The sequence below is a fragment of the Arachis hypogaea genome, chromosome 9 (assembly GCF_003086295.3).
Source record: "Arachis hypogaea cultivar Tifrunner chromosome 9, arahy.Tifrunner.gnm2.J5K5, whole genome shotgun sequence".
Lineage (NCBI taxonomy): Eukaryota > Viridiplantae > Streptophyta > Magnoliopsida > Fabales > Fabaceae > Arachis > Arachis hypogaea.
Genome location: NC_092044.1, coordinates 27848955 through 27873960, shown reverse-complemented (window position 1 = coordinate 27873960; position 25006 = coordinate 27848955). Strand labels below are relative to the sequence as shown.

The window sequence follows — 25006 nt, the reverse complement described above, 5'->3', positions numbered from 1 at the left end:
ATTACTTGTTCCTTATTTCAAAAACCCAACGATACTTTTCCATAACCAATAATAAATCATACTTCCCTGCAATTCCTTGAGAGACGACCCGAGATTTAAATAATTCGGTTATAAATTTTATTGGGTTTTGTTACTTGTGACAACCAAACTTTTGTACGAAAGGATTCTCTGTTGGTTTAGAAACTATACTTACAATGCGATTATATTTTTATGAATTTCTTTACCGATAGAAATCTAATCGTCAAAACTTAACCACTAATGACCTCCAGCAGAGCTTGGACCTGCGCGCTAAGGGCATCGGCTGCGGCTATGTCCCTCACGTCCACATATAGTGCACTGGCGAGGACCACGGATATCCCGCGAATCCATCTCATTCAAGTAGCGGGTTGACTTCAGTCTTCCTTTTGTTGTGCGCCTCAATGTCCAGTTGGCGATCACCTTCGCTCCATCATATATATCCCACGTAGATGGGTCACCCATTGGAACAAACTCGTCTATGTACACCTTGCAAATTTCAGACATCTTGTACACGTCGTGCATGTACACTTGCCAATCAAGATGCTGGTTGGCGCAACATGCAAGCACATGGCGACATGGAAGTTGCTCAACCTGAAAATGGCCACAGTCGCAGTGTCGTTGCGCCAGGTTAACAGTGTAAATAGTACCATGTTGTATTTCGTTAACCTCAAACATCTCGTTGTGCCTGTCGAATCGGTTGACCACCACGTTTCCTGCACGTCGAAAGCTTTCTTCAACTCTCTTCATTGTAAATTCTGAATACGTGAATCTGTTATGGAGACGCTCATGAGCCTCGGTACTCTTCCGAGTGAACAATTCATTCAACCAATAGAAAGTTGACCGGACCAAGGCAGTCACAAGAAGGTTGCGTGCACCCTTCAAGACAGAATTTATGCACTCTACCAAGTTTGTCGTCATATGTCCCCAACGATGACCACCATCTAATGCCAACACCCACTCTCAACACCGATCTCATCGCACCATTGAGTATATGCCTCACCCCGCTCTTTAAGCCTTTGGTAGTTTTTGTTGTACTCCTGCTCTGTCCTAGAATAGCCTGTTGAACAAACCATTTAGTCATAAGCAGATGCCATAAATTTACTATGAATAGAACCATAACAGCGATTTGAATACCTGTGCTCACCATGAGTTTATGCAAATATAGAGCCTTGAACTTCCTTAAAAAGTTGGACCCGATGTGCCTGATACAGTACATGTGCCACGCCCTTGGTGGTGACTATGCACCGTTACTGCGAGCTATTGTAGCATCGATGGAGGTATGGCAGTCAGAAATAATACCCACACCATCAATGGTAACAACATATCTCCACAAATTAGTTAGGAAAAACTCTCATGCGTCTGTCGTCTCGCCCTCGACTATCGCAAATGCAATAGGCACAATATTTTGATTCCCATCTTGTGCAACCGCTACCAGAAGTGCACCTTTACATTTTCTGTACAGGTGCATGCCATCAACTTGCACCAGTGGCTTGTAGTGTCTAAATGCTACAATACACGGATAGAAGCTCCAAAAAATACGGTGCAAAACTCTTACACCTTGAACCTCCTCACTGTCACAGTAAACGGGGAGCGTTTTAATTTGAACACGAGACCTTGACATCTTCACCGTCATTGCTTTCAACCATATTGGCAGAGTCTGGTAAGAAACTTCCCAATCACTGAAAACCTTGGCAACAGCTTTCTGCTTTGCCAACCAAGCTTTACGGTAACTCACAGTGTAGTTGAACCTGTATTGAACTTCTGCAATAACAGACTTCACCTTTATCGAGGGGTCTAATTCGACCAATGGCCTAATGGCATCTGCAATTGTGTCCAAGTCTAACTTGCCATGATCTTGTGATATCGTTCCCACGGTACACGTGTGCTTGCCATTGTATCTCCTGATCTCCCAACAAGCTTTCTTTCGAATCAAGCTAGCTCGAATAAGCCAATCGCACCCTGCACCATACCCCTTGCATTTTGCATAGAATGTCTGTGGCTCAAATTTATACACAGTGTAATCAACTCCTCCAGAGATAGTGTAGCTTTTGATTGCAGATATCAACGACTCTCTCGAACCAAATTTCATTCCAACACTAAACTCACCATCTTCCGCCGCAACGTTGCCTTGGTGGACAAAATTGTGATACAAGATTTCTAGGCACTGTTAGAGAAGCTCACAACTCCGTTCAACTTAACCAGCAAGTGTACTGGGTCATCCAAGTAATACCTTACGTGAGTAAGGGTCGATCCCACAGAGATTGTTGGTATGAAGCAAGCTATGGTCACCTTGTAAATCTCAGTTAGGCAGATTAATTGGTTATAGGTTTCGAAAATTAATAATAAATGGAAAATAAAAAGGGGTAGAAATACTTATGTAAATCAATAGTGGAAATTTCAGATAGGCGCATGGAGATGCTGTGCTCCTCTTGAATCTCTACTTTCTTATTACATTCATCCAATCCTTCTTACTCTTTTCCATGGCAAGCTATATGTAGGGCATTACCATCATCAATGGCTACTTTTAATCCTCACGAGAAAATGGTCCTATGCGCTGTCACTGCACGGTTAATTGTCTGGAGGCATCACCCTTGTTGATAGCTACATCCCATCCTCTCAGTGAAAATGGTCCAAATGCTCTGTCACAGCACGGCTAATCATCTGTCGGTTCTCAATCAGGTTGGAGTAGAATCCCTTGATTCTTTTGCGTTTGTCATCACGCCCAGCCTTCAGGAGTTTGAAGCTCGTCACAGTCATTCAATACCGGAATCCTACTCAGAATACCACAGACAAGGTTAGACTTTCCGGATTCCCGGGATCCTACTCGGAATACCACAGACAAGGTTAGACTTTCCGGATCTCCATGAATGCCGCCATCTATCTAGCTTATACCACGAAGATTTTGTTTGGGAATCTAAGAGATATGCACTCGGCCTAGAGTAGAACGGAAGTGGTTGTCAATCACGCGCGTTCATAGGTGAGAATGATAATGAGTGTCACGGATCATCACATTCATCAAAGTGTTGTGCAACGTATATCTTGGAATAAGAATAAAAGAGAATTGAATAGAAAATAATAGTGATTGTATTGAAACTTGAGGTACAGCAGAGCTCCACATCCTTAATCTATGGTGTGTAGAAACTCCACCGTTGAAAATACATAAGTGAAAGGTTCAGGCATGGCCGAATGGCTAGCCCCCTAAAACGTGATCAATAGCCTCCTAAGATGAAGAATAAAACAAAACTGAGACCAAAGATGAAACGTGGTCAAAAGACGACTAATACAATAGTTAAAAGTCTTATTTATACTAAACTAGCTACTAGGGTTTACATGAGTAAGTAATTGATGCATAAATCCACTTCCGGGGCCCACTTGGTGTATGTTTGGGCTGAGCTTGATCTATCCACGAGCTGAGGCTTCTCTTGGAGTTGAACTCCAAGTTATAACGTGTTTTGGGCGTTCAACTCCGGATCATGACGTTTTTCTGGCGTTTAACTTCAGATAGCAGCATGTACTTGGCGTTCAACGCCAAGTTACGTCGTCAATTTCTGAATAAATTATGGACTATTATATATTGCTGGAAAGCTCTAGATGTCTACTTTCCAACGCCGTTGAGAGCGCGTCATTTGGAGTTCTGTAGCTCCAGAAAATCCATTTTGAGTACAGAGAGGTCAGATTCCAACAGCATCAGCAGTCCTTTGTTAGCCTCCTTCTCAGAGTTTTGCTCAGGTCCCTCAATTTTAGGCAGAAATTACCTGAAATCACAGAAAAACACACAAACACATAGTAAAGTCCAGAAATGTGAATTTAACATAAAAACTAATGAAAACATCCCTAAAAGTAGCTTGAACTTACTAAAAACTACCTAAAAACAATGCCAAAAAGCGTATAAATTATCCGCTCATCATGCCTTCACCTACGACATGCGCACCACCATCAGTCAAACAAGGCAAATAAAATAAACACTATAGGAAACTTGAGTTAATAATCATAACATACCCATATTCGCATACTCAGGAAATTCCAGGGCATGCATGGCTTCGAGATCTAGAGTCCGCATAAAAGACGGAACATCAAACGGGTGCTGGCTTACAATCGCATTCACTTCATTTTGCACCTCCGGATTACCTACCAAGTCTCCATCATCATTTTCGTCATCGACTTCATAGTTAGCTTCGAAATCCTCTTCACTGTCATTATTATCTTCTTCCCATTCTATATCCCCGAGCTCATTAACATTGACCTCCTCGCCGACTGCGCCCAACCCTGACTGCTGTTCAAACTCAACGTACAACTCTATCATCGGCACGTGAAATCGGGTTTGTTGATGAATAGAGAACATCTACTGCATACTGGTATCGTCAGTGATGGACATTAATTGAAACTGTATTAGCCCACTAAATACTTGCATAAGACTTCTATATAAAAGGTTGCTCACCCTTTTCAAAATGTGGCTTTGAATATTATTACAAAGCCCATTTTGCAACTTGGTGCGGGATTTATAACCCACAAACCAACCGGCAAGTGCATCGGGTCGTACCAAGTAATACCTCAGGTGAGTGAGGGTCGATCCCACGAGGATTGATGGACTAAGCAACAATTGTTAAATGATTTACTTAGTTAGGCAAGCAGAAAATAGTGTTGGATGTTCAAGGAGCATTAAACAGTAAATTAAGAGTTTGAAGACAGCAGGTGAATAAGTCGGAAATAAAATATTGGAGAAAATAGTTAAGGTTTCAGAGTTGTCTATTTTCTAGATTGACTTTTCTTACTAACTATTTTAATCATGCAAGATTTAATTCATGGCAAACTATATGTGACTATACCCTAATTCCTTAGACCTTCCTAGTCTCCTCTAAAATTCATTAACTGTCAATTTCTTGGTCAATTAATTCCAATTAGCGGGTGATGATCAAATTCCAGTTTATATGCCACAAGAATCCAAACTATCCAAATATAAGGGGATTATATGTCATGTATCCCGTTAAATACAAACAATTAGAAATTCAGGAGAATATATTTTCAAGCTGTTGTTCAAGTAAAGAGCTTTTTCAAGTTATACAATAACTTAATTAGAACATGGGTCATACTTCCGTTCCACCTAAATTCATAAGATGAAGAACAAAAATAATTCTTGAAATATAAATCAAAACATGAATTAAAATAGAAAAATAATAGTATCAATCCATACAATAGACAAAGCTCCTAACCTTAACAGTGGAGGTTTAATTACTCATGACTCAGAGAAAATAAGGATTCTGGTAAAACTGGAAGTACGAAATGTAAATTGGTATATAATGGAATTGTCTCTTATATCTAATCCTAATAAATTAAAAAATCTAAAATATAAAAAATATCTTTTCCTCTAATATTTAAATTTAAATCAGAATTAATTATGGCAATCAGCAAGTCTTCAAGTGATGGATGGGAACCACTTGTTTCGTAGGACCCACACCTAACTTGGGAAGTAACAGGAAGTGTTCCCTTGAGTCATCCATTCTGCAGCCTCTAATCTGTGTTTTCTGGGCTGAAAACTGGGTCAAAAATAGCCCAGAAATTGCCCCAGCGTTTTCTGCATTTTCTGCTCGTGGCGCATGTCACGCGTACGCGTCAGGTACGCGCACGCGTCGCCGTGCAAATCTTCAAATCACGCGTACGCGTCATCCACGCACCCGCGTCACCATGGAAAGCTCCAAATTACGCGCACGCGTCAGGTACGCGTGTGCGTCGCTCCTCGCTGTCATCTCCTTTAATTCTTGTGCTGCAGAAACTCCATCAAATCTAGCCGAATGCTACCTAAAATAAACAAAATTGCACAAGACACAAAGTAGCATTTATAGTGGCTAAAAAGTAATTAATTCTTGATTAAACTTAACAATTTAAATGCAAATTCACTAGGAAAAGATAGGAAAGATGCTCACACATCACAACTCGACAAAACTCATGGTACATGGAATAGCAAATGACAACGGACATTCCTTCATGTGTGTTTGGTATAACTTCACCGTTATAATATACTCGCAAATTTGTAATATTTTTCATAACTTCAACCTCACCTAATCCGATTTTTTTGACACACCTAACTGCAAAAAAAAACTAAGAACTACAACATATGTATAAGAAAGAAGAGTATGATGAGTAGAAGTGAAGTGAGACCATTTAGGCGAGACTTGCTTCGTATTTATAGGCAGGCCTCTTCATTAAAATATTTTTTCACAAAACGCAACCTGCACTTTTTCATTTTTCAAAAAATTAATCTGATACCACAAAAAACGCAACCTGCATTTTGCATTTCCTAAAAAAAAGGTGACATACAGCACAAAACGCAAGTTGCGTTATGTTATTACAAAAAAAAAATAAACCCATCACAAAACGCAGGCTGCGTTTGGTTTAAAACAAAACAAAAAAAATTGAAAAACATGCAGAAAGCAAAACACAGCCCACATGTATTTCCTTTCCTGAATCAAAAAAAAAAAAAAACCAAGCCAAAATTAAAGCGTAGTTTATGTTTTAGACTTGACACCATAACAGAAAAAATTTGTCCATACATCCATTATATTGAACAACATCAATCTTTGTTCTATAACAAAAAAAAAAATGAGCCCTTCTATATTGTTAGAATAATAACATGTAATCAACATGTATATATAATTATTCTAAATAATTCTATTTTTAATAAAAACATCAATATCTTTTTCATGTAAAAAAAAAATTAGCCTTTGTGCGTGTGTTTTGTGTTTTATTTCTTTCACAATTCCCAAACATAGTAAGTGTGTAACCAGGGGCCAAACTCCAAATACAGTAGATTCCCTAAAAGGTGTCTGTGTGTAGTGTATTATGCCTTTGACTCTTCTTTTGTTGATAATGTAGTGTATCACGCCTGGTCTTCACTGGTGACTCCATATCCAATTTTGGTTAGTTGCTACTTTCTACCAACCTTCCGTCCTAATGAGAGAAAAGGTGCTCAATAATTCAACCAATTTTGACTATTATTCCCAGGGACAGGGAGGCAGGGACACGTTGCTATTAACAAATGATGGTCCAAATAGAGAATAAAGGATTAAAGGTATTTGTGGATGGAGCATAGCAATTCAAAAGACGGTGCAAAACTGCAAATTAAATGAACATGTTAAACTTATAAAAGCTTAGGGAAATGGACTTACATGTTGAAGTGTTTGGCATTTAGATTAGCATTATTAGAAGATTCATTTTGGGGGTTCTTTTTCTTTTCTTATAAATGATTTACATAGATAGATCTTATGAAGGATTCTTTTTTCTTTTTCTAGATAAGATTTAATTTCGTCTATAAATTTTTATTCAATAATCTAGTTTTTAATTTTAAAGTAGTTACAATTTTAAAACCATATCTGAAATAAAATTACAATATATAATTCACTAAGTTAAAATTAACCTGTTAAACACATGATAACATTTTATATGAAAAAGATCATCTATAATACTTAAATTATTGTTGAAACAAAATATATATGTACACGTTATCTTAAAACTGAATTAAATATTAGCTTGGATTTGAGGTTCAAACACTTAAGATTAAAGTGTCTAATTTGTTTGTCGGGATGAAAAGTGCTCTTATGCTCTTATTTAAATAATAAATTAAATAAGAATAAATATGGTTAGAAAATTTAGCAATCGAAATTTGATAGTTTAAATATGATATTTGAACTCGGTGAATTTTTTTGAGTCGAAAAACATAGTTTTCTAAATAAAAATGCACACTGAAAATTTGACCGGCAGTACCGACTGCGATATGTCCGATACTGTGGCTGAAAAAATTAATTAGAAGTGAATAATTTTAAGAAATAAGAATTTATAATTTGGGAAGATAAAAATATTTAAAATATGATTTAAAACTCTAATCTTAAAAGTTTTGGCCCAAAACTGGGCTAATGGACTAAATCAAGTGAACCGGGTTCAAGTGGGCCCAAAACCCAACATATATAAACATTAGTTATGAGCATTTCAGCTCATTTACCCTAAAGAAAAGGGTGTGGGGCGGATAGAGAGAAGAGAGAAAGAAAACCTAACTTTCCAAACTTCAAATCACCATAACTTTTTTTCCGGAACTCCGATTGACGAGCCGTTTGTGGCCACGAGTCGCTCTTCTCATCCTCTACAATTTTATCTATATTTTATGGTGAGTATTTTGTTATTCTCTGCCCAATTTTGATTTTTCCCTCTGAAAACATGATTGGCTATGGGTGTTGAGTGATTTTATGATTTTGCTTGTTTAAAAGTGCTCTAGTATGAGCCATTGGTGAGTTCCATCAACCAATTTCGTGGGTTATGGTAAGAAACCCTCTAATCCTTGTGATTTATCAATTTTATGAACCTTAGGTTGACTATAAGTGTGAAAATTGATTATGTTAGAGTATTAGGTGATTTTGGTGCACAATTAGAAAATTGATATTGCTTGTGGGGCCTTGGTGAGGTTTAGAGCTAAGGGTTGGTGGAGACTTCCAAGAAGAAGCTCAATTATTTTGGCTACAAGAGGTACGGTTTAAGTTTTATTTAAGTACCGTGTGGTGTAATAAGAATTCCTAGGCTAAATGCCTCTAGGATTAAGTTTGGATTGTGTAAATAGTTGGTACTAATATGTATAGTTGATATGGAATTTAAATTAATGATTGGGTTGAGAATTGTGTGAAGTTGTATGTTTGGTGTATAGAGAATTTGATGAATTGGATAATGAATATTTATTTGTGGAATATGCATTTAAATTGTGAATTTGGGCCAGAGACCGTGAATCTTGGGCCGGAGGCCGAAAAGAGATAAGGAAGGTAAGTGATGTGTGTATTGTGTGATGTCATATGAGATTGAATGGATATTGAATATTGAGTGTGTGAATGAATGGGAGGAATGTGGAATAATGAGAAAAAATAGGAATTTAGGAATGGAAAGTGACGAAATTGAATTGAATTGTGTAGATGAGGTAGATTTGGTTTTGGTTGAGTGTAATTATGTGAATGTGGTTGGGTTCTGGTCATTTGGATGAGGAGAAGTAAATTTGACTTGTGAACATTGGAACAATTGGTGATTTTTGTTTTTCGGTAAAAACTGATTTTTTTACCAATTTCGGCAGTCCATAACTTGGTCCTCGAAGTTAGGAATTCTTCAAAACCAGATTTTTTTTATGAAAGTTTATTCAACGATCTTTCCAACGGTTCAGAAATGGTCGTAAAAAGAATTTCGTAGAAGAAGTAATATGTGGCGGAAGTTTGAGGTTTAAAAATAAAATTCTGTAGCTTTTTCAGACTTAGTAAAACTTTTAAGAAAACATACTCCGACGCGCACGCATGGCCAACGCGCACGCGTCACTCATGATTTTTACTCTCTCACGCGTGCGCCAGGCCGACGCGTACTCGTCGCTGTATTGATGCAATTGCACAGTAGAAAATCTAGAGAGTTGCGCTGGTACTGTGCTGGTTTTGTGCGAGGAGCACAAAACACACCCACCCGTACGCGTGACTGACGCGCACGCGTCACTCCACCTCTCTGCCTCTTATGCGTGTGCATGGGAGACGTGCACGTGTCACCCTACTTTTCCGCCTTCCAAGCGTGCGCATGGGCGATGCGCACGCGTGACCCTGTTTTCAGCAAAAATTGATTTGTGAGTTTTTAAAGTCGAATTTCAGACTTCTAGGCCTCCATTTTCATCCTTTAAGTCTTAAATTTTTTATAGTATGCCTAGTAATGAGAAGAAATTAGGACATGTGGTAACTTGTGGATGAGGTAAAGTGAGAATTAATGATGAATAATGAGTAATGATGATTGTATGAGTTGCTGAGGATGATGGTGAAGGTGTTGTGTATGTTATGAGCCGGATGGCTGTGATAAGCATTGAATTATGGTTGAGTAAGTATATGTATATGATTAATGATTAAATGATTATGATTGATTGAGGAGGCTTGAACATGTGGCGAGTATACCAGAGGTGCATATATAGAATGAATGTGGTAAATGAATAATGATGAAAATGTTGAATGTGACGTGTGACCCCGGGTAATAGGTAGTGGCGTTGTCCACTTGCTCCAGGTATGAGATAGGGAAGGAGAATTATGATAAATGAGTTTAATTATGGAGTTTTGAATGAATGTATGACTATGCCCGGGTAGTAGCAAGGGTTGCGGTTCGTCCCGCTTGCTCCGGGTCATTGTCTGAGAATTGGTAATAATGAAAGGTGATTATGAATAAATGTGTATTTGTGATACCTGGGTAGTAGCAAGGGTAGTGATTTCTCCCGCTTGCTCCAGGTTAATGTTTGAGATTTGAATAATAATGATGACTGATTTTAAACTAAATGAAGGTATATTTTGAGATCCTAGGCAGTAGCAAGGGTTGTGGTTCGTCCCACTTGCTCCAGGTCAGAGATCGTGACGCCTGGGTAGTAGCAAGAGTTATGGTTCGTCCCGCTTGCTCCAGGTCAGAGATTGTGACGTCTGGGTAGTAGCGGCAGTAGTGGTGATTTCACTCGCTCCAGGTTGAGTTTTTAAACACCCGCCTGAGTAGTAGCCGCAGTAGTGGTTGTTCCACTTGCTCTGGGTTAAGCGAGTAATAGCAAAGCGGTTGTAGCTCAATCCCACTTGCTCCGCATGGGTGTTTCTGTCCATGGTTAGCTAGCAGGACGTGTCAGGTTAGCTATATAACCGACAGATGATATCATCAGCTATAGGGCAGACATATATACATCATTTGCATATGTTTGAATTGTTTGGGTTTGCTTATTTATTTTGGATTGTTATATCATATATGCTATGTTACTTGATTATGTGCTACTTGTTCTACTTGTACCTCATTGTGTATTACTTGCCTGTATTACTTGTGTTTGTACAACTGAGAGGTCCCTCATGCTGGTGTCAGTTGACGCTAAGGGCTGTTCTTGATGAGATGAGTTGATGATGTGATTGAATAATGATAATGATTATTAAATGAGGTAATTGAGCTCCCAGGGTAGACGCAGTGAAGTGATTTCACTTGCTCTAGGTGAGGATATAAAGTATTGATATAGAATTGCTGAGACAAAATAGCTGGTGATGGTTTTGTTTGTGATTCTGATTCTGATTTGTTGGCGAGTGAGAAAGATGGGAAGCATGAGGAAGAGGAATTAGATTTAGCATTCCCTTATGACAGTTGCCTATTTATGGATTAGTGAGAACATATGATGAATATTTGGTGGAAGGGAGTTTAGGATGCTTAGTGAGTTTTTATTGCAATGCATTGTATTTATTTGGCACTTTTACCGTACTGAAAATCCATGGGTCAGGGGTTCTCATTCCGTATATATCTCTTATTTTTCAGATACAGGTCGAGGTGCTCAGAAGTGAGTTGTGGTTCATTTGAGAGATGGCAAAGATCTTTATATGCTCTACGTTATATTTTGCTTAGAATCTCTCTACCTTTATTTTGAAAAGCCTATATTATGTATTGAACTCTTTTGAACTTGCCTATAGAGGCCATTGTGTATCATTTGGGAGAGATTAGGAGATATGGTTGTCAAACTGCTTTTATACTATACCCTAGCCAGCTTAAACTTCGCGGGTCGCGGCTAGTGGCTATTTACTTATGTTATATATCTTTATACTATTCTCCTCTTATTCTCCTTAATGCCTTTATCTGTATATCGCTTTCAACTTCACGGTTTATCTTTTAGTTGTCGATACGTGAGTGGTACGACTTCGCGATTTTATTTTTACTCTTTTCAGGTTTCTCAATTAATACTCCTTTCAATTTTACTTATAATTATGTGTTAAAAATCCCCTTTGAGAGTCATACCACCTTATGATCATTGACTTATGACTCGAGTATAAGGATTTGAATATTAGGGTGTTACATTTGAACAGTGATAAAGAATACTTACAAAGAATTTCAATATCTAAGTCAGTAAAATTTTAAACAGATTTTTACATAAAATTAAATTAAAAAAAATATCTGAATATTAGAATATTTATATAGTAACACTGTAAAATTTAGTTATTTTTTGAAAATGTAAAATCTTGGATTATTATTTTTTTTATAGAGTGGAAAGCTAGTCCATGTTTAAGTTAGCCATCGTCTCGATGATGGTAATCAAAGTAGTAGAGGAGTATCTAAGTTATTCTCTAAGTCGAGTCCAATACGATTTTTGGAAATTTATATCCAATTCGATCCGACCCATACAAACCAAGTCACAAGGATTTTTTTTCTGTTTTCTTTACCCTCAACTCACAAGGATTGGTTTCGCAAGTATTGTGCCGATTTTATGTGGCCCAATTCTAATTCTACTTTATCCACTAAAGGAAATGCATGTGGGCTGGGCATACGCTTAGTAGGTCCAAGTATGAAAGTGCGTGTTTATGTGTCATATGGAATATTATATTTCTTATTATTTTTAATAATTCATAATTCATAATTGGAAGTATTAATTTGGATATGGTTATATATTTAAAGGTGATGTTAATCAAATTGAAATATATAAATCTTATGTGTAATACTGTAATATAGCACGTATTATGCATGGGATTATCATTAGCTTTAATATTATCTTTAATTTTACACCATTGTAACAATTTCATTTCTCAATTTTTAAGTTGGTCAAAACAAAGTTATTTAGTGAACAAATTATTATTTTTACACACAAATATTCATACCACTAATAAATTTATTAAAAAAATTGATTTTATAGTAAAAAGAGATAGTTTCTATTGACTAAATTATTTAAATTATAAGAACTTATGCAAAATTTTTAAGCAGAAGCAAATTCAAAGAAAGAGATTCACAAAAGTAGTCTCACAGAAGTAGTATCAGTGTAGCACGCTGAAGCGGTGGTGTGATAAAAGGAATGGGCAGTGATACTGAGGGAGAGAACGAAGCACTACTAGAAAAGACAAAGAAAAGAAGACGTAATGAGGGACTTGAACTGTGAGGCACAGACGCACAGTGAAGGAGGGCCGAGTAGGGTGCCATGAAGGGCACCAAAGAAGATTATTAAATTTCTAAGCAAAGATAAAAATAGAGGTACGAAATATGTCTTATGTATACCTCTATAATTTTGTGTAAATAAAAAAAATTGTAATTACCAAAGTCATTCATGGACTCCTGAATCGGCCGAGAATCGACAAATCGGACCAAATCAGATCTGGATGGTTTAATAAAATGGCGTCATTTTGAAATTAGCAAAAAATAATCAACGGCATGCCACTCTTCACTCGTCACTCTTTAGTCTTCAGTTTAAATCTCAAGGTTTAATGAACTAAACAAAGCTTCTCCCCTAAATAAAAAAGAAATTAAAAGGAACCTTAACTTTTCCATTACCGCCTCAAGGAATGTTGTCGTCCGTCGCTCTTAAGCACCATCATCTTTGTCTAGTTGTTCGTGCTTCTTTCTCACTCAACAATCACAATTTATTCTTCGAATTTGATGTCAATCGTAGTCTTTGTCTGTTTCATCGCGCTCCTGCTGCCGTTCGTCGTTATCTTCATTAAGTGAAGAGAGACAGAGAGAGAGAGAGAGAGGGTGAAGCCGTCGCTACTACCACCGTATTTGAGCTTGAAGAGAGCTGCCAGATCGCTGCCTCTGTCGTGCCTTGCGATCATGCTGCCACTGATTTCATCTGCCCTCACTCTTGTTCTACTTCAAAATCATGCTAATTTTGTGAGTGTTCGTCTATTTTGAATGTGTTTATAAATACAGAAAGTATAGGGTGAAATAATAGTGAACAATGATAATTGTGAACAATGTAAATAATAGATTAAAAAAGAAGGTAAAATTAAAATTAATAATTATATTATTAATTAATTATTTAATTTCAAATTTTGAAATTTCAAAAATTAGAATTAGTAATTAAATGCATTCATACTATGTACCTCTCACACTTTTATCTTGTGTCAATACATGAGTTTTCTTTCCTGTCACGCAGACCTCGTTGTCGTACCAACGAGTCTCAATGCGGCTACCTACTATCGTCGCGCCGCCGCCTGCCTCCCGTCGTGCCATTCGAGATGCACGTTATTCTTGTCGTCTATCCTTCCCGTCGCGTTGTTGCTATTGTTGTGCCGCATCTCATCGACGCTGCCCTTTCTTTAAAATATTTTTTTTTTGTCCCCAATCTTTTTTGTATACAAAATCGTTCCTAAGATTTAAAATCAAGTTTAAAATTATCCTTTTTACTTAAATCTTAAAATTTTGGACCAAATTACTCATAATAAAAAAAGAGAAAGAGAATGTTTCTGCTCCTACGAAGGGGGAATGGAAGAAGAAAAAGGAAAAATAGAAGAAGAAGAAAAAGTTGTCGACGATCCACCTCTGTCTCTGTTTCTACCGCCAAAAATTTAAAACCAAGTTAAATCTTAGGGACAATTTTAAAACCAAGTTAACTTTAGAGATTATTTTGCATGGAAAAAAAGTTAGGGAGAAAAAAATTTTCATCCTATAACTTAGAAACCAAAATCGTACTTAACCCTATTTTTTATTACATGGTTAATAGTTATTGAATAATAAGATTTCTCAATAATTTAAATTTTGAAATATAATAATATTAACAACTAGTTGAAATAAAAAGTAAATCAAAATTTTGAAATATATATATTAAAACCTATTGGTATTTCTTCTTTTAAAGTTAGTTCTAATTTTGTTAGTAATAATGATATCAATTGAAAATAATTTCTGTTATAAATATTATAAAGAGTCAATTTCGTAATCTTATGAAAAATAATTTTTTAAATAATTATTTAGTGACATATATATAAAAATAAACATCTAATTTTATTAATAAAAAATTATTCAATATTTTTAAAATATAAAATTTAAAAAGATAAAATTTTAAATTATATATTATTATTTAAATTACTATATGAATATTTTAATTATTAGTTAAATAATTAGAACACTAATTATATTTTATAATAATAAAAAATATAATTATAAAATTATTATCATATTTTATATATTATATATACTTTGTCCTACTCATAACATTTTTTGGATTTGTCACCGCTTACACTATTCATCATATAAAAACTTGTAAAATATAAAAAATAAAAAGAATAAAAACAAAAAAAAGGATTTCAAATCCTGAGACATGGTAGTTCATTCAACGAAAATGAAAATTTTTTTTGGAGGAAAAAAAACCATCACAGTAAGCTAAATTCACGGATTTTTTTAAATAAATTAAATAAATATTTTATATTTTTTGTGAAATTGTATCATGATTTATTTTATTTATAGTGTTTATGTTGAGATGTATTTATTTCATTTATAGTATAAACAAAATACGTGAATAATTATTTTGTTTATATTGTAAATAAAATACATAGAATATTATGATTTTTACAGTATAAATGAAATACGTTACGATAAATTTTCAATAACTATAAAAGAGTGTGCAACTTTTTGTGTATTCTTCACAAGTTTACTATTCTTTTAAACTTTTTTCTTTCGCAAATTAACCATAATGTCTATTAGTAGTAGATATTTGGTTATATGTGTGTATTTCAATTGCCTTACGAGAAATGGTGATAATGTGATTATTTTTGAGTGTGAGAATCCCATTTTGTTGTATATACGGCGAGTTGCCTCGTTGTCGGACCTGAAGAGTCTGATATTGAGTAACGTTGCTGGTAGTGGGAGAAAAGAAATCGGACAGATAGGGTATAGACTACTAGCACCAATGGGAAATGAAGTTTTTCAGTTTTCGTCTATTTTGGTTGCAAAGCGACGAGCATGTGCGTCTGATATTTGACATTAATGAGAGAATCATGACCGAATAAGTGATGAAACTTTCTGCTAAGATTGGTGATGTTGGTGGCTGTGGATTTGGGTAGTTGGACTTTGCACGCCATAATCTTCAAGTAACTCGTAGATTTGATTAGAGAAGGGTAAAGTGGGAGAAAAATGAAAGAAATGAAGGGTTTTAGGCTTTCACATATATTGTGAACAAACTCTTATATAGATGCATTCTTAATCTTATTTTGTTTATAATGTAAATGAAATAAATTATCTACGTATTTTGTTTACACTGAAAACGTGATGATCGTATGACGTTTGCGCACGTGTTGTGTAACGAGTTTATTTCGTTTACAATGAAAACAAAATACGTGGATAATTATTTTGTTTACACTATAAATAAAATAAGTCACACGATGCAATTTCGTAAAAAAAATTGCAAAATTTTTATTTCCGTAAATAAAATATTTATTTAATTTATTTAAAAAAATTCTCTAAATTCACCGAGTTTAATCTTTCCGCTTAATTATCTCTTAATTTAATAATTTACGAAAAAAAATATTAAAGGAAAAAAAATAAAAAAACTACTTACGACTGCCGTGTTAATAGCAAGCAGAAGCAGATAAAGGGGGGATTAGGGTTTCACCCAAAATCCCAGCTAATCAATGGCAAATCGAACGGATCCAGCGGCGAAGAGCATAAGGGGGACGAACCCACAGAACCTTGTGGAGAAGATTCTCCGCTCCAAAATTTACCAGAACACCTACTGGAAGGAGCAATGTTTTGGCCTCACGGCGGAGACCCTCGTTGACAAGGCCATGGAGCTCGATCACCTCGGCGGCACCTACGGCGGCAACCGCAAGCCCACCCCCTTCATGTGCCTTGTCATGAAGATGCTCCAGATCCAGCCCGAGAAGGAAATCGTTATCGAGTTCATTAAGAACGAGGATTACAAGTAACTATTTCAAACCCTTCTTTTTCATTTTCATTCAATTTCCCCGTTTGGTCTATAATTTGGTTCGAGCCACCGCAAAGTAATTGGCATTAGTATTTAGTTATTTGGCTGAAGTGCGAGGTGTAAGCATTCTGAACGATTGATAATGAGAAAATTAATTGATTAGAATTTAGTAAGGTTTGAAGAGAAACTCTTTCATACTCTTGGAGCGCATTTAGCTTGTATTCTAGGAACATGAGCGGCTGTGTACTCAAGGAGCATGAAGGACTGACATATGAGTAATGCTGTATCTCTCCTATAAACAAATGTTAATACCCTGATAAGAAAAAGTTGCACGCTTTAATCTTTTTCAATTCATTAATTATTAGAAAAAAAATCTGTTATACTTATTGTTATGGTTTTGGATATATTTTTTGTCACATTTGTTTGTAAGATATAGAATTTGTCTGAATGATTTTATCTAAATGATATGCCATACATGTACAGTAATTTGTGGCAGTTATGGTATTCAGCACCACGTAGCCAGCTAGTTGTCCATTCCTTTTGCATTTGACTTGTTTTTAGTTGTGAAATCCTAATGTTGTTTCATGTAATTTTTGTTGAGTGGTTTTTGAATTTGTTTTTGTTGTTTTATGTGGAATGCAGGTATGTTAGAGTGCTTGGTGCCTTTTATTTGCGTCTTACTGGTACTGATGTTGACGTGTACCGCTATCTGGAGCCCCTTTACAATGACTACCGGAAACTAAGGCGCAAGTTAGCTGATGGACGTAAGATATCTCTTATTTTTCGGGTGGAAAATGTCTTGTTTGATGCTTTTGTATTTATTGGTTTTATTGATAACTCACTTGTTGCACTTGGTGTTGCAGAGTTTACATTGACACATGTTGATGAAGTTATTGATGAGCTTCTTACAAAAGATTATTCCTGTGATATTGCTTTGCCACGCGTCAAGAGAAGGTATGTATTATACAGCTTTTTGTTGATTCATTTTTACATGTCTCTGTGCTCTCTGGCTTCAATGTTTTATTTGTCTTTTCCTTTTTAAAAAAAAAATACTCTGATATGATAATTCTGATTTGCTTTTCCAGCCATTTTCATATTACTGAATTTTGAATTATATTTACCCTATTTTCTTTTCTGGTGGACTGGATTTGAAAGATAAGATACATGTCAGGTCTTTGTGTAGACCTTTTGAAGATTTAATTTTGTATAACATTTGGAAACAAATTGATTCTGGTAGTACATTATCTGTTAATCAAGGCAGTGATTGTTTGATGTCTCTTAGAGACAAAGATTTGGAATTTGGATACAAAGATAGACACATTCACAAAGACAATTCTGTTTGGCAATGTTGATGGACATGACAAAAACCATTTTAAAAGTCTGTTTTACTCTCAATTGAAAAATAAAAGTTTTCATCTTCATCAACTTTATCACCCTCAACCGCTTCATCTTCCTCCCGACGCCCTCCCTTGCATTTGTCTTCTTTGTATCTCTTTCTTGGAGAGATATACAGAGAGCTTTGCGGTGGCGACAACTAGTGGGGTGGTGGACGGCGATGGTCTAATAGATCTGGAGGAGGAGGAAGAGGTGGTTGAGACGGCAGCAGGGGAGAAGAGAAAAGGAAGAGGCAGCAGTGCAAAGTTGGTTTAGGGAAGTTTTGAAAACTATTAAGGATAAAATTGTCCAAAATGACTGTCCAATCTGTGTCTCCGGCAAGAAATGTGTGTCTCAACATTTTGTCTAGACACAAAATAATACATGTATTTTGTGGGTGCTTATGTTTAGCCATGTCCTTCTTAAATTTGTGTCTCACAAAACAAACAGTGGCATGAAACAAATGCTGCCTAAGTGGGCAAAGGGGGTTAGATAGTTTGTATAAGAGTCTGAGATTCATGCCCCTCATCTTTCTTTCTAGTTTATCTTACTTTCTTTCTCTTGTTGAATATAGGAGTCAGATTAATAATCACTTTCAAGAGTTCAAGGAACTGAAATTTCACATATCTGCTTTATGATTGAAGATGTTTGAGCAATATTCCTAGGTTGTTTTGTCCTTATCAGATGATGGTTTTGATTTGTGTTCAGCTGTGATGCTAATATTTTAAGATATGCCTTATTCATGTGTATTTTATGTAGCCTAAAGTTATATTAAATTATGGGGTTCTCTGGTCTATTTCCTAGGTGGAATCTTGAGTCTCTTGGTTCATTAGAACCTAGACGGAGTGCACTTGAGGAAGATTTTGAGGAGGAAGAAGAGAAAGAGGATAACGACCAACCTGCTGATGAGCTTGAAGATAGGGCCTATGAAAAGGTGAATCCTTCCCTTCATGTTTAAAACTTACTTGTATCAGACATATCTGATAGTGCTGCTGATGTTTTGATTTAACTATTTAATGATTTGTACAATACAGGATTATTATCGTGGGCGGAGTCCTACAAGGGAAAGAGAGAGGGATAGAAGACGAGATAGTCATAGACACAGGTACTGTTCTCTCCTTGCAGGTGTGTTGTAAGCTTGTATGTATTAATGCACTAATGCAGATGTCAATCTGTCTTCGGCCTTTTTGCTATTTCTTTTCATTTGCTTTTTGGTTTTCTTGAACTTCTGTGCTGGTATGGGGGTTTATTCTGGCCCAAGGAACTAAATCCCCAATTTAATGTTAATTCTCTTATATTTATTGTATTTTCAAAATAGCAGATGTGAACAAATTTATATATGTATGTTGCCATATTGGAAGCTGTTTCTGAAGTTTGCACATGAATGCACACATTCACATTGGATTAATATCCAGTAGAATAATTTTGGTTTCCACTGTGGCATTCAGAGCCACTTGTGATGAGCAACTGCTTCCTATAATAAAATCTGGTGACCCTGCCAGGTTTCTCTGCACTGACAGTGTGCAGTGAGAAGTATGATGGGTCATACATGTATGTTGTATCAGTATATTTTGCTTTGTAATCCTGGTTTTATTCGATTTGTCCTTTTAAATGTTTAATCTTACTTAAAATTTGGGTGTTTATGTTCTTTTTTAAAATAGGGATCGTGACTATGATAGAGATTATGACAGAGATTACGATAGAGATTACGAGAGAGAGCGTGGACGTGGCCGAGACAGAGACAGAGACCGAGATAGGGACAGAGATAGGGAGAGGGATAGAGACAGATATCGTCTAAGGGAAGAAAAAGATTATGGTCGTGAGAGAGAAGGTAGGGAGCGGGATAGGAGAGACAGAGATCGTGACCGTGGAAGGCGAAGGAGTCGTTCAAGAAGTCGAAGTAGGAGTAAGGATCGCAAGGACTACGATGGAGGTGACTACAGAAAGAGACATGCTCGGAGCAGCACTAGTCCTCGAAGGCATGGAGATGGACATGAGGATGATGAGCCTAAGAAAAAGAAGGAGAAAAAAGAAAAGAAGGAAAAGAAGGATGATGGGACTGACCACCCTGATCCTGAGATTGCAGAAGCTAACAAGCTACGTGCAGCCCTGGGTTTGAAACCTCTGAAGGTCTAAAGCTTTGCTTTGAATTTGATATGCGGATGTGCGGGTTTTAAAACCAGTGAAGATTCATAGGGGGGAAAAGTTGCTTACTGTATTTTACCTCGTAATTTGTGGGGGCATGTATGTGGCACTCAACACTATTTTTGCTGTTTTCTTGCTGAGTGGCAGTTATCAAGTTCACAAGAAGAGTTTGCGACATGTGTATATGTTTCTTGGCTTGAGCTTGTTGGTCCATAGTCTCTTCGATAGGACAAATGTCTGTAGTGTAATTGGCACGAAAGCTGTTCAAATATTTGTGGGTTTGATTGCCTTTATTTGATGAGACATTTTGTGCCTGTGGAATGAAATTTACCCTACAAGAACCTCCGACAGCCTTAACTTTGGGGTATATAATCTCAACTATATCATATTCATTTCACTGAATATTATGACTTGCTTATTAGGAGCGTGAAGAAATATCACTTAATATTTGATCTTTCAGTGTACAGCTTGCCTTGAACTCTTAATGACTTAATGAACGAACTTTGAATACCAAATCAACTATATTCAGATTGTAAAGTACGAGACCTCCCTTAAGTTATTGCTAATTGGTTGATTCGTATAAATATATATATATATATCAACGACTAACACTGTATACCTAGTACATTTAAAATTCTTCCTAAATTATATTCCTTTCACATGTTCAATAATGATTGGAATGTCGGACAGAGTAGAAGTGTAGAACAAATGGAGAAAATTCTAACAGTTCTTCCAGAGTACAAAAATGAACTTGACAAGTATGTAGTTACGAACTAATCACCAGCTACAACCAAAAAATAAAAAATAATAAACTTGACAAGTATGTAGTTACGAACTAATCACCAACTACAACCAAAAAATAAAAAATAAAAAACTGATTCTCCTAGCAGATTAAATCCAGGACAAGAGAAAACATGCAAAGAAGCCTAGCCAACGTGAAAGGAAGGAAAATGTGGCATGGCTTAGTAGTTGGTTCCCTTGTCATGGAATTATCTCTGGTATATGAATGCCATCTTTGTCATACCTTAGTACTCCAGAAGAACTCAAGGGCTTGCATTTCGCTCCCATAAGAATCCTTCTCTTGCATAGTTCCACTTCCAACACTCCCTCAGCTTCACCATCCACATTTCCTTGTTCACTTTGCTTTCTAACTTTCTTCTTTGTCACCAGACATTTCACCATCTTCAACTTCAACGCCCGAATGACTAACATTCTCGATGGAATCCTAAGCAACCGCCATAAACTGACCTTCCTCTTCCTCCTTGCTGGCCTGAATCTCTTAACAGCACAATCACACTCACCATCACCATTGAATCTCTTCTTCCTTGTATTTGCCTTGATGATGAAATTCTTCCACCTTCTCTTCTTCTCATTTAAAAAACTCATCAAACGATGGTTCATTCTTGCACTCTTCTTGTCCATTTTGTTCTTTCCTTCAGCTTTTCCACCTTCATGCTTTTCAAGTGCAATAAGCTGAGACAATGAAACAACTCCAATTGGTCGCTCATCATTAACATTCCCATACACCAAATTATTTTCCAACTCTCTTGAAAATGCCCTCTCAGTTTCAGCATTGTCACCATTATCCTCATTGCTTTTCTTCCCTTTATTCGATGGATACTTAACATGTGCTGATGATGAAGATCCCATATTATTCCGAAGGACCCTAAATAATAATAATTTCCTTGTGCTCCCTTTGCAGTCTCTATCACTGGCAGTATTGGCATTTTCCTTGATGTGGAAGTGACGCTTGTTCCTGTGCATCTTCTTGGCCACAAATAATGATAATTTTCGGACCTTAATCCTTAACTTTGGATAGTGACCCTGCATGGATTTGTCACAATGTGAGACAGTTAAGATGTGTAACTACCAGTGTGCGTCTTGTGTTTGCCTCGACTCGTTTTCTCTCGCTTTCCCATTGACGTGATCGATAGCGGTTATTGTCGGGGGTAAATAATGGGTGGCAGATTCTTTCAACCGTATAATATAAGACTTGAGAAGTGGGAACGTGGAGAGAAGATTGTCTTGCTTCATGGAAGTTACACTGCACATCATTGTATATATTAAGCATTTTCTCATCTAATAGTGATGAGCTAAAAAAAGACACTAAAAAAAGTATTTTCTATGGAGGCCACTCAGATAAAGACGCTTAAAACCTTATTTTTTAAAGATGTTTTTATGTTGTGTTTTAATTAGTTTCTGTATAATTTATTCGGTGTTCCTCGTCACATATTATTAAATTCTTCAAAAGATTTCTTTCCAAAAACAATAAAAAATATTTAATTTGGACTAAAACAAAAAATGTAATAGATTAACTATTAGTTTTTTTAAAAGATTATTTACATAAAAAAATATATCACATTCATCAAAATATATATATATATATATATATATATATATATATATATATATATATATATATATATAACAAACTCTTAAAATTTTTATAAATAAAAAATAATTAATTTTTATTCGTATAATATATAAAACAATTACTATATTATTATTATATTATATTATAGATTAAAATTTATTAATTTAAATTTTGTTTTTATTTTTAATATAAATATTAGAAATAAATAAATTTTTTATAACAAGATGTAATGTAATAAAATATATATATTAATTAATTTTTAAAAAATTCTGAAAAGATGTTTTTTTTTAATAAAGTGTTATTAAAAAATTAACATTATAAAATTAATTTCAACTAATATGATATAATAGGTTATGAAATATATTTAATACAAAACACATTGAATATAAATTTTTATTAAGTTTAAATTTTAAATAATTTTTAATTGAATTTCAAATATTTTTATTTTAAAGAGTTAGAATATTTTAACATTATTTTTTTCGTATCTTTTTAATCGAGTCTTTGATTTTTTAAATTATAAACCTTATTTATAATTAAGAGTAATGTTTTAACACCACCAATTAGTCACACGTATAAAAATACAAGAACAATTCTATTGTCATAATTATAATCTAACTTTATAAGTAATATAATACAATAAAACTATATATAAATAATATAACTAAATTTTATCCACATCTATAGTCACATTTCATAAATAATATAATTACATTATATTTATGTTTATAATTAAAATATGAATAAAAATACAAAAAATTATCAGGATGATTTTCTTTAATAATTTTTTATTATTTTTGTTGTGAAAGTTTAATTATTTTAATAATTAATTATTTTTTAAAAAAGATAATTGAATAACACAAAAAGTCTTATTAAGAGTAATTTATTTATATATGATTAAAAAATAATTGAATAATTATATACGGTAAAAAATTTAATATTATTAAAAAATAAAATTAAAAATTATGGTTTTTTTTCCAAAATTTATCTACGAGTAATTCTATAAATATTTTATGATGAATAAAAATATTAAACTCGTACTAAAATTTATTCTAATAAAATTTATTTTATTCTACTAAACGTTAAATAAACTATTGAAAAGAATTTTGTTTTCTCCATTAGAGAAGAATGATAAACTTCCATACTTCTATTATGTTATGACAATAATTTGGCCTGTTATTTTTTAATGTACATAATAATAATAATAATAATAATAATAATAATAATAATAATAATAATAATAATAATAATAATAATAACAAGTATATCACAGTAAAAAGGAAGTACGTCACCAAATAATTTATCATCCGAATTATATATGAATCAAATTGATATATGAGGGTTAACACTACAAAAATCGATGATTAGGGACTTACAAAACCTTTCTTAAGATCATAAAAAAAAACGTTTATATTTGTGTGATATATAAAACAATTATCATATTATTATTATTATTATAAAACAATAATAATAATACGTTTATATATAGTACTTTTTAAAAAGTCCAACTGTTTTAAAGTAAAATTTTCTTTTAATATTTGATTAAATGTTCTTGTATTTAGTACTTTTTTTGGCGCCTCCTCTTAGTTAAAAATATAATCATTATAATTTTTTAGTTATTATTGCTAGGAGTGTTTACAGATGGGATATGGCTGAAATTTCGATCCAATCGGCACTAAACTCATTAGATCAAATTCGATATTCGTACTTTTTATGTTTGGATCAGATATCAAATATATCCATAAAATAAAAAATATTAAAAAATTTTATTTTTATAAAAAAAGTCAATATTTTTTGTTTACTTTTTTAAACATATTTACTTCTATCTGATTAGAATGTGGATCCGATTCGATCCAATCCGATCATCTTACAGATCATATCATATCCTCAAATTATAGATCAGATACGGATAAATACTGTAGATTTATATGGATATGATCTAATCTATGAACACCCATACAGATAAATACTGTGGATTTATATGGATATCATATCCATAGTTATAAAAACCGAATTGGATCGGCTGATTCGACCGAAAAACTAGTGAATCGGACTAGAACCGGACCCTAGTCCGATTCGGTTTACTCCTTGGACCGTTTAAGGAATAAAACCGATGTAAACCGGTGCAAATCGGTCTAACCGAACTGGTCTACTTGAAAATTTTTTAAAATGTCTCCACAAGGTCTCGAACCAAAAACCTTGGAGCAAAAGCAACCTTTACTTGCCACTTAGCCATTGCACTTCTAAATATTATATTTGACAAATACTAATTATATAGTATAGATAAATATCTAATTTAATTTAATTTTTGTTTTCTTTATTTTTAAAATTAATTATATTTTAATTATATACCATTATTAATATAAATATAAATTTTACTAAAAATATATTAATTTACTTGATCTATTTTATTGCTATTATTG

The 25006-nt window shown here is 34.5% G+C and overlaps 2 protein-coding genes across 2 annotated transcripts; one reads left to right on the top strand and one right to left on the bottom strand.

Moving 5' to 3' along the window:
* Positions 1-288: 288 nt before the first annotated feature.
* On the bottom strand, positions 289-936 carry LOC114924438 (uncharacterized). The gene has a single exon (XM_029289001.1). The coding sequence runs from the start codon at positions 934-936 to the stop codon at positions 289-291; it is 648 nt and encodes a 215-aa protein (XP_029144834.1).
* A 15323-nt stretch (positions 937-16259) lies between these two features.
* On the top strand, positions 16260-20671 carry LOC112710767 (uncharacterized). The gene is made up of 6 exons (XM_025763171.3): positions 16260-16690; positions 17336-17457; positions 17557-17647; positions 18872-19001; positions 19102-19172; positions 19729-20671. Exons 1-6 carry the CDS (start codon positions 16401-16403, stop codon positions 20201-20203), a joined length of 1179 nt encoding a protein of 392 aa, XP_025618956.1. The 5' UTR covers positions 16260-16400; the 3' UTR covers positions 20204-20671.
* Positions 20672-25006: the final 4335 nt, after the last annotated feature.